The sequence below is a fragment of the Miscanthus floridulus genome, chromosome 2 (genome assembly GCF_019320115.1).
Source record: "Miscanthus floridulus cultivar M001 chromosome 2, ASM1932011v1, whole genome shotgun sequence".
Lineage (NCBI taxonomy): Eukaryota > Viridiplantae > Streptophyta > Magnoliopsida > Poales > Poaceae > Miscanthus > Miscanthus floridulus.
The window spans coordinates 120,138,168-120,152,966 of record NC_089581.1 but is presented as its reverse complement, the minus strand read 5'-3'; the positions used below and the strand labels follow the sequence as shown (position 1 = coordinate 120,152,966).

The 14,799-nt window shown below is 49.3% G+C and overlaps 1 protein-coding gene and 1 pseudogene across 1 annotated transcript; one reads left to right on the top strand and one right to left on the bottom strand.

The window, feature by feature from the left end:
• Positions 1-3,948: 3,948 nt before the first annotated feature.
• On the top strand, positions 3,949-4,622 carry LOC136536950 (F-box protein At5g07610-like; annotated as a pseudogene).
• Positions 4,623-9,012: 4,390 nt separating this feature from the next.
• On the bottom strand, positions 9,013-10,764 carry LOC136536949 (premnaspirodiene oxygenase-like). Its single transcript, XM_066529078.1, has 2 exons — positions 10,249-10,764; positions 9,013-10,131 (listed from the first exon to the last, which is right to left on the bottom strand). The coding sequence occupies exons 1-2, from the start codon at positions 10,708-10,710 to the stop codon at positions 9,013-9,015; spliced, it is 1,581 nt and encodes a 526-aa protein (XP_066385175.1). The 5' UTR covers positions 10,711-10,764.
• Between the last annotated feature and the right edge of the window lie 4,035 nt (positions 10,765-14,799).

The following is a 14,799-nucleotide window of genomic DNA, read 5'->3' as shown; positions in this document are numbered from 1 at the left end:
GCTTGCAGGAAAGCCTTCTCGGCGAGGTCAATCGCGTTCGCGTGGTTGATAACCAATAGAGCAGTGGTGTAATGGTTGTGGGGGTCCGAATCAGTCTTGGTTCGAAGCCTAGATCGTGAACATCGAGTCTCCACCAATCGATGCTATCATACCTTTTGAAAGATCGGGCCTAGTCTACATCACCGGGGATGGACTTTTTGAAGAGATGCTGACGGCTCCCTCCTCAGGTTGCGCCGATGGCCGGGCGTCTACTCCCCTCGGCCAATCACCCTTCGGTACGCTCAAGAAGTACACCGATCTTTCTTGCGAATGGATCTTCGCATAAGTGAATCAGTCCACTGCTCGGCAATTACAGAAGATACAAAGCATCAGGAACATAAAACTGAGATATTAACCTGAGGAGGCAGATTCTTGCAATTAAAAGGCCTCGTATACCCGGACATGCTGAACAAGGCAAATAGAGCAAATAGCTCTGTAGCTCGCTCTTGCACTACGTCTCTCGATAGCATCTCCAGCTTCTCCTGAGTACCGTCGGTCTCCCCTTGAATTCAAAGGCAGGGTGGCCCTCTCGTTACAGGGTTGGACATGGCGCACTATGAAGCTCGCCGCCACCAATCCACCGTAGGTCTTCACGCCCTTAATCAAGCCAAGGAGCTCCCTGACTTGCTCCATATCCATGTTGCTTGGCATCTCCGACCAGCTTCTCTGGCTCTCTGGGACATGGTCGGCATCGCAGCGGACGGCAGAGTGGATCTGTTTCATATAAAACCACCTGGCGTTCCACCCCTTCAGTGACGTGTTTAGCGGTATAGTTAGGTACTCGCCAGCCATTCCATCGTGCAGCTGAAGGTACACTCCGCCGACCACCTTGGAACCGCCACCGCCTCTCTTCTTCAGCCAGAACAAGTGGCGGAAGAGGTTGAAATGGGGAAGGATTCTGAGAAATGCCTCGTAGAAATGGATGAAGATCGAGATATGCAAAATGGTATTTGGGTGGAGATTGCACAAACTAACCGCCCAGAAATCCAACAAATCCCTCAGAAAAGGATGAACAGGGAATCCCAATCCTTTCCAAAAATAATCCTCAAACACCACTGCTTCATTAGTGTGGGGCATTGGGAAGGGCTCACCGAGGGCCTGCCGCCATCTGGTGGTAACACGGTCCAGAAGGACTCCCGCCTCCACTAATCTGTTGAGCTCCGCCTCTCCGGTCCGCGATGGCACCCACTCTTCATCACGCCTAACTTCGGCACTCGCCTTCTTGGGGCTCGTCTTCTTCGGCTTCGCAGCTCCCTTCTTTGGCGCCATCTCTCAGATCTGGTTAGGGTTTGGCGGTGGAAGCAAGTATGGATGTGAATCTGGAAGGGCGAGGGCTGAGGAGGAAGACGAAATGGCAAAGTGGCAAAGGTGGGAATGTGGGGTGTGGCGGCGCAGTTATAAAGCACTCCCCCACCTTTTCACATTCGAGGGTTTTTGGAAAACCATTCCCGCAATTTACGCTTCTCCGAATTCTCCGCAACTAAAGGTGGGCCGTTTCCTGGGCCTTCGCATAGCCCCGGCCCGTATTGCTGATTTATCGCCGTAATTGGTTGTTACTCGCCGAATATTCGCCGACAACTTCGCCAATCGATACGGCTCAATAATTACTACTGTACAGCCATTACTTCGGTATTTTCTCCGTGATTCCGTTATCAACAGGATTTCCTCTTGTGTCTCAGGGACTGCGTCAGCATTATGTCTCGGTTCCTCACCGCATTAGGGATTTTTCTTCAGTTGACTGTTGTTTCTGACCCTAGCACCACGTGACCACGTCACCTACTGTCAGGCTCGGAGACTAAGTGGGCACACTTCACCTTGCAGTGAATGTGCTTTTTAGGGCTACGCCCGGGGACTGGCTGCTTGCTCGGCTGGTCTTCTTTTTTCTTTTTACTTTGGACCCTGGCACCACATGACTATGTCATCTACTGTCAGGCTCGGGGACTAAGTGTGCACACTTCACCGCGCAATGAATGTGTTTGCTTTTTTTTGGAAGACGCCACGCCTCTAGAAACTAAAGAAGACTATCTCCTTTTCTTGTGGTCGGACTCTAAGTGGTCACACTTGGTCCACTGCGAAGAAATTTTCGATTCTAAAACTTGAGCTCCTTACACCCTTATGGCAAGCCGTACTTGGGTCATGCTGCTCGGCGACGGACCATGCTGCTCGGCAACTGCTCGCAACTGCTCGGCAACTCATTATGGTGCTCAGACCACGAGTTTGACTGCTCGACTTTGTTCGCACCTGCTCGGACAAGCTCAAGACGACATTGCACAACGGGTACAAGGTACTCGGGGACTAGCTGTGGGATTACAACCCCGGATACCCATGGCAGACCACATGAGCTGCGCCCCCAGGGGTGGCCTAGCCCACAAGACGAAGCCTTGCGGGGCACGACTCTGCTCGGCGTCTCCCGCAAGACACCAGGACGATATCCTGAAGATACTACAAGATCTGTTAGGATATATATGATTCCAAGATTCCTGTAATCAGTTATTACTTTCCGGTTATCTCTTAGATCTAACCGACTTGTAACCCTGCTCCCCGGGCTATATAAGGCGGGCAGGGACCCCTCCAAACTCACGCAATATCATACGATAGCTAATACAATCCAACAGAACACAGGAGTAAGGTATTACGTTATACTGACGGCCTGAACCTGTATAACTCGTGTGACTCTGTTGCCTTCTTGATCTTGATCACACGCTTCTCTGCCATTCAATCTACCTTCATGGGATACCCCTCGGAGGACTACCGACGATATTCTGTTGACATCACCCCCCTCTAGCCATTTAGGACTTTTCAGCGGCACGGCCGACCCTAGGAGCATGGAGCGTGCCAGGAGGAACCAGTGGTGCGCTGAGCTCTGCTCGCCCTCCCTCTGGCTCTCTCTGCCCTCGCTCGTTCCCTGCTCATGAACATGGGCATCGCCAATGACGTCGACGCAAACGGCAACCCGCAGCAAACCGTGACGGCCATGGCGAGCTCGACCTCTTACAGCAGTAGCGCCTGGAGCAACCGGCGGTGAGCTTTTCCCCAGCAACCACCACCGGTGCGCGCACGGGCTCTCCTCGGCCACCGTGAGCGCGCGCATGGGCTCCCCCCGGCCTCCACGGGTGCGCATAGGTGCTCCGTCCCGGCCACCGCCCTGGCGCGCGGCGAGCTCCCCCGACCACCGCTGGCGCGCGCATGGACTCCCCCCGGCCACCGTGGGCGCACACAGGTGCTCCATCCCGACCACCGCCATGGCATGTGGCGAGCTCCCCTAGCCACCACGACGGCGCGTGGGCGAGATCTCCCTAGCCACCGCGACAGCGCGCAGTGAGCTCCCCCCGGCGACCGCGACGGCGAGCGACTAGCTCCCCCGGCCACCGCGACCAGCACGTAGGCGAGCTGCCCCGCCACCGCGGGACGGGCAAGCTCCACTCCGGCGACCGCGTCCACCCTCACCAGCGTCACGCGCCTCGCCACCGCCACCCGCGCCCCTGCCATGGCCTTCTCCGTCGTCCGCCGGATGGCCGCTGCGGGCACCCGCCGTGCCTCCGCTCCTACGGCCCGGCCCTCTTTGCCTACAGCGTGCGAAAGACGCCGACAGCTTGGTCCCACCAGTCGGAGAGAGAAAGAAAGAAGATGATAAGAGTATGAGAGAAGGGTATTTTGGACACTTCCACTAGCTGGGCCCACATGTCAGAGCAGGAAAACGGCAAAAATCAGACGGAAGGTGGACGGAATGGCGTGAAAGGCAAAAAAGTTTAGCGCGATGGCACACAGGTGTGTTCGAACTTTTTAGTTACCTGTAGATCGGGATCATCTTTTATAATGGCATACAGATAAAAGGTTCTTCCTCCTTGCTTCTCCCCTCCGTGCTCCGCAGCCGCCACTCACAGACCGCCTCACTCCCCATAGACAGCCATGGCAACGGGCTCCAAGGAGAGAAGGAACCAGTTGACCAGCCTCACCGACGACCTCATCGTGGATATACTCTCGCGACTGCCCGTCAAGTCAGTTTGCCGCTTCAAGTGCGTGTCCAAACACTGGCGTGGCCTCATCTCCCACCCCGACCACCGCAAGAAGCTGCCCTAGACCCTCGCCGGCTTCTTCTACCACACCACCAGCCACGAGCGCTTCCCCGAGACTGCCCACCACTTCACCAACGTCACGAAGAGCGGCGCGCCCCTGATCCGCCCCTCCCTGTCCTTCCTCCCAGGCCACGCCGACATCACCCTCTTGGACTGCTGCAACGGCCTCCTCCTCTGCCGCAGCCGGACGGCCCCGGGCGCCAACTACTACGTCGTCTGCAACCCGGCGACGAGGAATGGGTGGCGCTGCCTGAGTCCAGCCAGGCTGGTAACATCTGCGAGGCGCGGCTGGGGTTCGACCCGGCCGTTTCCCCGAACTTCCATGTGTTTGAGTTCGTGGAGACGCATGCAGCACCTGTATATGGCTACTATGTTGGTGGGCTTGAGATCTACTCGTCGGAGACCGGGCATTGGGCTCACAGGGACAGTGGATGGAGTGACGATGCGGCCTTGTGGGATGGTATGAGCACTGTATTTCTCAATGGCTTTCTTCATGTGTTTGCGTAGTTGAAGCTGTACTGGTGGTTGACACCCAGGGAACTCATGGAGGACCATCCCCGTGCCACAGGGCAATGATGACGGTTTCATTGGACACTCTCAAGGCCACTTGTACTATCTCACTACGGTTGAAGAACATGACTTGAAGCTATCAGTGTATGTTCTTAAGGACTATGCTAGTGATGAGTGGATCTTCAAACATAGTGTCAGCACTTCAAAGTTACTCGGAATGATCAGTTTTGGCCCTTAAAAAAAAGGGACGTACCCAGTGCAGAGAGCTCTCGGTCTGTGAGGGGTCTGTGGAAGGATGTCAGTGGCAAGCCTTACCCTCGCCTGTGCAATGCGAGGAGACCGCGACTCGAACCCGGGACCTTCCGGTCACTGTACAGGCGGTAAGAGTCTACCGCTTGCACCAGGCCCGCCCTTCATCCATAGTGATTGGTCCTCTGTAGCAGTATAATCTGATCACGATTCATCCAGAGTGCCACTTGATATTATTTGTTTTGGATTTGGACCATACAATAAGATGCTATGATATGGATAGTAGAAAAGTGCATGTGATTCGCAACATGGGGTGTGAGCTTGACTACAATTATTCGAAACGTTGTTTGTCCTATGTTCCCCTTTTCTCAGAGTCATTGGATGCCTGGAACTAGAAAGTAGAGTTCAGATTCACATCTAGCATACTGACATCAACAGGAAGTCAAATCATCTTGATGTCGATCACCAGCATGGACAAGAAGGCAACAAATCTTCAATTCATTCGGGTACTCAATCTTGTTCGAATGGTTGTTGAGAGATGGAAATTATGTTTCTTTCGTAGAAGGCGAATGTTGGAATGAACTATATTTTGCTTCTTGTGCTAGATATGTATGGCTGTAGTATCATATGCTGGTTTTAGCTATCTTTTAGATTTCACATATCCTGAATATCGGATGAAAAATAACTTTAGCCTTTGTGGAACTTCATACTCTTGATGTTAAAACAATTAACCTGTGTGTTTTTTTTTTATCAAGGGATATTTTAGTGTATATCAACCTCTGTGTTATGTGACTAAGCATATTTATGTGGCAAACTGGGAATATACGTTGTGTTGCCTCTGTTGTATATTATTATTATTTCACATCATAATAGGGGAATTTTTGTTTCTAGTGTAATGTGGGCATTCTTGTCAAGGCCTCAAGGATGATTGCATTGGAGATTGTTGCAAATGGTTTGTGCTCTCACTTAGCTCATTATAAGAGGAAATAAGCATAAATAGGAAACTACAGAGAATAGCTCTGTCAGAAGGTAGTTAAAATTACATAGAAGCGAGGGACTAAATGTTCTTCCAGTTGTGAAGTAAATGAAAGCCCTTGGAGGTCTGGGATCTTATGAATAACTAATATCTTTGGGGAGGCTGTGAACCTGAGCTGTGTTCCAACAAGCCATCCGATAAGTCCTTGCAGTATTTGAACTTGTAGGATCCTGAATTCCTGACACAAGTATGCTATACTGTAAACAGATTTGCTAGTGTACCCAGTGAAACACTTCCCCCTCACCCAAATTTTTGGCCAATGAATAGACCACCGTGTGGCCATGCCTTCCTCAACTCCTGCGAAGCTATAGTTTGGGGAATAGGGGTTTGGGTATTGAGGATTAGGGATGCTAGAATCAAAGGGATGTTGGTGGCAGCGGGTCAGTCCAGCAGTAGTTGTTCCATGACAGGTGTGGAGGCGTTGAGGCAAGGCGGTGGTGCTACCACCGGCAGGGTGGTGGAGACCAGTTATGTGGTGTTTGGGCGGGGGCGACAACAGCCATGACAGCAGTAGGTGTGGCAGGAAGGTGGTTGCCGTGGATATAGACACACGGTAGTGTCTCCTGCCAATGTACAGCTCCATCGAGACCCTACCGTCTGGGGCAGCGGTGGTGGTGTCCTGAGCAATATGGAGCTGACTTGAGGATGAAGATGACCGGGGTCTTTGAATGCTGATCCGATAGTGGAAAGCTTCAGGTGTGAATGTGTGATGTCCTTAAAAGATACTCAAATACAAATGTAATCAGGCACATGAAGACTGATCTTATATAGCGATTTAAGATCATCTCTTCGTCCTTAAAAGATACTCAAGTACAAATGTAATCAGGCACATGTTATGTATGTTGTGATGAAACTCGTAACACAAAAGAAAGGATGATGAAACTGAAAAATAAATATAATTATCGATAGCAAATTTATGAACGGACACAAAAGTTTTTTTAGCTGCAAGGGCATGGAGAATATTAATGAAAAGAAAATCACAATTTTGGGCGTACGGTATTAATATTTTACGGGTAAATTTTTAGGTAAATTTAAGAAATTGTTACTTAAGTACTCCATCCATCCCGAAATATAATTAATCAAGGGTTCAAAATTTGTACCAAAATATAAGGTATTTTAACTCCTCAAATCATCTCTCTCTAATGTATTTATTAATCGAACACTCCTTTTCAAGTACACCATACCTTTCCTCTCTAATTCATGGCAGGAAATGAATAACATGTAAAAATTCCTTTTAAACTAGGAAAGCAATAATCGAACTACTACCTCCCTCCTAATTAGTGAGGTGTAATGTGGTATTTTTGCCAGACTCTTTATTTTCTCTGAAACCGCTTTGATTTCTTATATTTCAGGACAAAGAGAGTATATTACTATAATGGCATATATGGGTATTTATTTAGATGTCAATGTAAGAGGTTCCAAGCAGATGTAGGGCCCACTTAATTGAGATGTCTTTCATAATGTCATATGCAAGTAATTTAAACATAGATTTAGGTGATAGTTGATGTTTTTTTAAGGTAGCAATTGTGAGTAACTTTTTAGAAAAAATAGAATAGATAGTTCCAATGGATACTATTGCCAATACCCATATTCTACCCATGAATTGATTCTCATATGTTTTTTTATTTGGAACTTACCAGATGCCTGAATTTTAGTTTCCTTTCAGTAGATGGTTATTTCCATTATTATATATTAAACTGTAGCTTTAGTTCGCTACAATTTTTATAGGCATAATCTGTAATTTTCGGTTCCAAGAATAAAATCCGGTAGGACAAAACCACAAACCCGACAAAATCTGATTTGTATTGGCATAAAGATAATTAATAATTTGCAATTATTTCTATACACTAGTAAAGAACATACCTTCGGTTCATCACATTAGTCCCAGCTTGACTACGGTCCAAGTTTGATGGATGTCGGAGGACCTTTAGTCCCAGTTGGTAACACCAACCCAGACTAAAGAGCTTTGACAAAAGTTTGATATGTTACAGAAAGATAAATGACAAATCCAAAAAGTAACAATTTACTTGTACTAGTTGGTAGTACAAGAATGTTACCTGAAATCATCGTACACTTAAAATATAAAAGTCATTTTTATTTTCTTTCTCACATATCATGTGAGAACTACTTAACATGGTCTACTCCCTCTGTCCCATAAAAAATGTCATTTTCAATTCCTGAGAAGTCAAACATTTTTAACTTTGAGCGAATATATATATATAAATATTGGGCATGGCTCCGTGCGTGCATTAGGCTAACACACAGTCGTCTATAACCTCCCACGCCTTTCTTCCCGCGCCCCCTCCCCTTCTTCCTACTTGCCGGAGGCCGCGCTCTACTCCTCGTCCTCGCCCCTGCCGCTGCCCACTGCCCCACGGCGCGCTAGGGTTTCACCGGAGTACGGCCGTGAAACCTAGCATGCCTGTGGCAGTCGCCTTCTCCCCCTCTTGCTGGAGCTCCGCCATGGCCATGGTGCTCCCCCGCCTCGATCTAGCCCGGTGGCCTCCGCCGCCGCCAGGGCCTCTAAACCGCCCTCCCATCATCCCCACCACCTGGCTGGCCTTCCTTCCGCCAAACCGCTTCTTCTGAGCCCGTCGGAGTTCGGGAAGAAGGAGGTGGCGTGAGCGCGGTAGGGCACGAGTGCGGCCTTCGCACGAGCACGGTGAGGTGCGGGCGTGACGGTCGAGGAGGACCTCTCCGGAGGAGAAGGAGATAGAGAGAGACCCGGCTGGGCGTTGCTCAGGTTTAAGACAATGGCCCCGTTCGCTTGTCTTAAATTTGGCTTGTTTTTTCAGTCGGAACAGTGTTTTTCTCTCACAACAATTCAGCCGGAACAGTGTTTTTCAGCCAGTTTCAGCCAAAATTCAGACCAGCGAACGGGGCCAATGCCAAAAAAAATAGTAATTATGGTAAATAATTAGCATCATTAGATCGATCATTGAATATATTTTTTTATAATAAACTATTTAGAGATACAAATATTGTTAACATTTTCTATAAACTTAGTCAAACTTAAGAAAGTTTGACCATCATGATTTCAATAAGACTCTTTTTATGGAACGGAGTAGTATGTATTAACAATAGTGAAGTATACATTTTAACCTATACAGTTACTTTGCACCCTGCTGTTTCGGCAACGAACGGGGTAGCACAGAGTAGGAGAGGCGACTTGCGGCGGACACCAAGGCCAGGTGCCTCTGTCATGTCAACCTCATCGGTGCCCTCCTGAAGGGACCAATCAAAGTGGTAGAGGAGCTGCACGAGCGCCATCTCCAAGACCGGCAGCCCGTACGAAATTCCAGGGCACATCCTCCGTCCAGCACCGAACGGTATGTACTCGTAGCTACTCCCCATGAAGTCGGTCACGCAACCCTCGAACCTCTCGGGCTTGAACTCATCAGCGTCGTCCCAGTACTTGGGGTCCCTTCCGACAGCCCACGCGTTGACGATGACCCGGGACCTCGCCGGAATCGTGTAGCCCTCGATCTCGCACGCGTCGATGCTCTCCCGAGGCACCAGCAGCGGCACCGGCGGGTGCAGCCGGAGCGTCTCCTTGATCACGAGCTTCAGGTACGGCAGGCTGGCCGCCTGGATGTCGGCCTCCGAGACGGCCGCCTTGCCCCGGAACGCCTCCCGGACCTCGCGCTGCAGCTTGCCCATCACCCTCTGGTTCCGCATCAGCTCCGACATGCCCCAGTCCAGCGACGACGCCAGCGTGCCCGTCCCGGCCGTGAACATGTCGAATATGATCGCTTTGATGCTGTTCCGGTTCAGGTGGAACGACCCGGAGGAAGCTCGCTCCTGCAGGCCGATGAGGAGGTCGACGAGGTTCTCGCCGTCGTCGTCGTCGTCCTCGGCGGCGTCTGTTCGGCCTCGGCCAGAAGCAGACCTTGCCTGCTTGTCGTCCCGGGCACGTGTCCTCTCCTCAATGACTTCCTCCAGGGTGGAGTCCACCGTCCTGTGGACGTCCTCCAGCGTGCGCCGCATGCCGGTCACCGCGGCGAGCACGGGTCGCCAGGTGGGGAAGAGGTCGGGGAGCTTGAACCCGCTGGACAGCGCGACCCCGGCTTTCATCGCGGTCAGGAAGCCGCCGGCGTTCCTGTGCTTGTTGCCGAAGGATGCGCGGGAGACGATGCTGATCGCCAGGTTGTAGAACATCTCGCTGAGGTCCACGGCCGTCGATGGCCCGGCTGTTCGTATCCTTTCCACCTGACTCGCCATCTATACATGCATGCATGCATAATACATGAGTAAAGGGCTAAAGGCTGATGTACAAAATAAAATATTGTACGTCTCAGAACTCAGAAGTAGTGAACTAGTGATGGAGAAGTGTGAGACCTCCTGTTCCCTGATGTGTCGGAAGGTGAGCACGCGCTTTGGGCTGAGGACCTCGGCGGCGCAGAGCTGCCGGAGCTTGCGCCAGTACTCACCGGACGGGGAGAAGAGGATGTCGGCCCAGCGGTAGAGCACGATCTCGCCGCTGAGGAGCTTAGGGCGGGTGGCGAAGTTGGCGTCGTGCGTCTTGAGCACCTGGCGCGCCATCTCCCTGGACGACGCGACCACCAGCGGGGTCTCGCCCAGCTGCAGCATCATCAGCGGGCCGTGGACGCCCGCGAGGTCCCTGAGCGCGCGGTGCGGGAGCACGTTCACCAGGTGGTGCATGCTGCCGATCACCGGCAGCCTCCACGGGCCCGGCGGGTGCCTCACGACCTTGCTGGGCCTCACCAGCAGGTGCGTGAGGATGTGCACTAGGGCCACGGCAATGGCGGAGACCACGAGGAGGCGTTGGAACACTTCCATTGTTGGTGACTTGTGTACGTACGACGCACGTACGTATACCGTGCAGCACGTACGTTTGAGCCAACTGTGAACTATACTGCTCACTGCTGTGTGTGGCCCTGGCCCGTGGGGGCACTATATATAGAGTCATGCCTCGTGTGGGTATAGCTGTACATTACATTACTATTACTGACTGCATGTTCCAGTCCGTCGCTTTCCAAATTGTTTTTCCAATTTTGTCCTCTCTCCCTGCGAGAAACGGTCAGTCAGCTATCATTTGTATGGTTCAATGGTCAACCGTGTGCTCCGATGATATTATATTGCCCGATCGTCGAATAAGCTCTTGCAAAACTCGAAGAGGTCAGCCCAGTTGCTTCTCTGGCAACTCCACTGAACTGCGGCGACGACACGTAGTAGTAGGCTCTTCTTGTGCAGCGACGACGTAAGTACGCTCTTACGGCTTAACTAGAGAACGCGATAAAGATACCGTGGGCAGTAGCCCTCTTGAGACCTTCGGCCTGTTCGCCGGTTGATTTCTGGACTGATAAGTCCAACTGACGCTGATTTATTGTAAAAGAAAATTACTGTTGGTTGGCTGATAAGTCCTGACTAAAATCAACGAGCCTGCTTGAGTGATGGACAGCTCATGAAGCTGACTAGTGACCGGTCGTCTAATATTACCCGGTAATACGTACCTCATCTACGTAAGTACTTTTCAGCTGCTATGTTGTTATTCAAAGGATCAAGCTTCGTCTAACTAGCTCCTTTCTTCAGCGAAACAATAATAATAATACTAATCATATATGTATGTAGTCAGCACGACTTGAATCGTTCTACGCAGATGTATAATAAGATGACTAACAACCAGAACACCAAGTAAATAAAAAGGGTGGTGATGCCGTAGAATTCCAAAGGTTCCTATCTGCTTAGCTAGCACAGCGGTTTCTCCGGAACAGAGTATTGCAGCGTTTGTTGTACTCTCCTCCGTTCTAATTAAATTATAGTTTGCATCGTTTTTATCCTAAGTCAAACATTTCTAACTAGCACCGCACTACCACTATTGAAAATAGTGGCTTCACACGGCAAAGCCCACAAAACACTCGGCATCTACAGTGCCGGCAAACGTCTCTTTGCCGAGTGTTTTCTATCGGGCATTCGGCAAATACTTTGCCGCGAGCTGTAACACCTCGGGTGTTAGCCTTGCATAACTTGACTTGCATAATATGAGCATGAGCATCAAGCATTCATAAACCATCATTTACAATTGAAACATTTGACCGAAACATATGAAACATTGCTTGTTATCTCGTGTTTCTTAGAACATATGCATATGATCATGTGCAAATGAATGCAAGTGGGTAATGTTGGTCACTAAAACACCTTAGCTATACTTAGGTTAACAAAAGGAACCTTGTTCATGAAGGCCACATTTCACGACCAAGCACTCAAGTAATATTTCATGTGATTACTTTCAATAGCTATATGAGTGACTACTACATGAAATGCTTAAATGACCTTGCAAATTGTTTAAACATGCTTAGGATATCATTAGGAACAACTTTGGTATTTAGTGCTAAAGCTAGTTTGGTCATTTAGTCAAGGTTTGAGTATGTATCATGATTTCAAAGTGACATGTTTGACTAAAGTTGAACTAGGTGTTAGAGACCTTGCATGGAGGAGTTCACTAAAGCAAAGTTGTAGTGTTTGACATAAGGAACAACTTTTATTTTTATGTCATGGACTGATTTAGCTCCTAACATGCTTGAATGTGTCCCACAAAAACTAGCAAAATCCAGCTTTCAACACTTAACAAATTTTCTAAGTGATGAATTGACTGACAGCCTGACAAGCTGACCTTCAGGGCATTATAACTTGAGTTCGGGTGAGAATTAGAACGCGATCCTTGAACAACATTTGAAGCTGGTACATGGTTCTACAACTTCTATTCTGTAGGTTTGCACGAAGGATCCACCGATTAGCCGATAAATCGTTTCGAAAACTCGCTGTCAGGCATAACATCGCGTCACTGACGGACTGAATCGCGACGTTGAATGGCCGACCGGTTTCAGGCTTCGCACGCCGCGTGTCCCCGGCGACGGCCGCGCGTCGCCAGCGCTCTGTCCGCGCAGGCCACGCCGCGCCTGGGCGCGCCTTCATCACCGCCAGCGTCCGCCCGAGTCGCCCCGCGCTCCCATTTCCCTTCTGGCGTCCTTTCTTCCCCGCTGCAGCAGCCGCCGAGCGCCCGCAGCTCCGCCGTCGCCATAGCCACGCGCAGCCCGCGCCTAGCCACTCCAGCACCACCACCAAAGCTTCACCGTCTTCTCAGCGACCCACTGCTCCCTTCCGTGCTCGCTGACCAAGCTTGGTAAGCCATCGCCGCGCGTTTAAGCTCGCCGGAGTTCCGCCGTGAGCTCCGTCTCCGTGGCCACGTCACCACCGTCCATCCCAGGCCGCGTTAGGGCACTAGGTAGCTCCGCCGTAGCTCGGTGATGCTCGGCACAGCGTCTGTTCGAGCCACCGTAGCCCACACCGGCGTTTCACCGTTGACCCGCACCTCCACCCCGCCATGGCCGCCGCCGTAGCCGCTAGCTCCGACGAGAAGGCCACCCACGTAGCTCAATCGATGCGCGAAGTCGAGTAGATCATCGTGTGATGATGTCACCGCCGGCGAGTTCGCCGTCGGCGAGCTCTGGCCGCGCCCGCAGCGTACAGCGCCGCCACTCTGCTTCGGTGTCGATGACATGTGGGGTCCCCTGACCAGAGGGTCCCACCGGTCAGCGACAGCAGTGTTGTAGGCTAGTTCAAATATTCCAGTTTTTGATTTGTTTTGTGAATTTTGTATCTCTAGTTTGGTAGCTCCTAAAATTATGAAATAAATATGATTGTGTTGCTTAGGAAGTGTAGTATTTAATAAAAATATGTTCTTGGGTTCAACAGTAGAAATTTCTGGAGATTTAAATAGGGATTTGAAATGTGCTTTTGAATGCATTTAAATTTGTTTATTTTATATCTAGAGTTCCTGTGCTCCAAAAATTATGAAATTTTTGTGGTAGGCTATTCTTAGCATATATGAGCTTGGATAAAAATTTGAAGACCAGTGCATGTGTAGATCTATAGTTATAGATTTTTCTTTTATAAATAGTTAATCCTTGCATGAATTTTTATAAATTAATTATGAGTCCAAAATTCATGAAATTTGTTGGAGGTGATACTAGTACCATATGGATGTTAGGAAAAATAAGAAATCTGTTGCTTGACACTTTTCAATAGGATTTTCCATTTATGCTATTTCAAGCCTTGCTTCCTTATCATTTTTGTATAGGATGTTCTACTTAGTAAAATGACATGAAATTTTTATAGTAGTCCTTTGATAGCATTAGTAAGGCTCTGTAAATTTTTGAGAATTTATTAAGCACATCTGATATATATTTATTATTTAACCTAGATAGCTAAATAAAATAATGAAGGCAATTTAATAAATAGTTTGGGCTTTGCCATTATATTATCTTAACTATATTTGGTATGCTTAAACTGTTGGTAGGTTCTAGGTTGTCAAATTGTGAATGATTACATGAAGTAGAGGTGTTATTACTTTATATTGCATGTTAAGTCATTTCCGGACTGATTCTAGAGTGTGAGGATTTGCATGTTGAAACTGATGTGTACTGTAAAAATGGTTAATAACAAAGTTGTAGAAAATTTGATAAGCTTTCCAGAAAGTCTAGGATCACTGTTTTTGGATTTGTAAAACTCCAGTTATGAGTGAAACAAGTAGCTACTGTATGGCATAGTCGATGCATTGCAAAAGTAGTTAAGTAGTAATCGAGAAGAGATATGCACCTACTCAAACAACGTGATGCACTTGTTAACATATATGCATTCGTGATACTCATACCATACTCATGCATCTAGGATCGGAGGAAGAGATCACGTTGCTGGAATTCGAAGAAGCAGAGGAAGAGAACCCGCAGGAGGATCCGCAAGCCGCAGCTCCCGAAGGCGTGGAGCAGAACCCTGAAGAGCTTCCAGAGTGCCCTGACCACCGTCCTACTTCCTTTCTGCGAGGCAAGCCCCGGAGCATTATAAGTCTCCCAGTAATTTACAAATGTT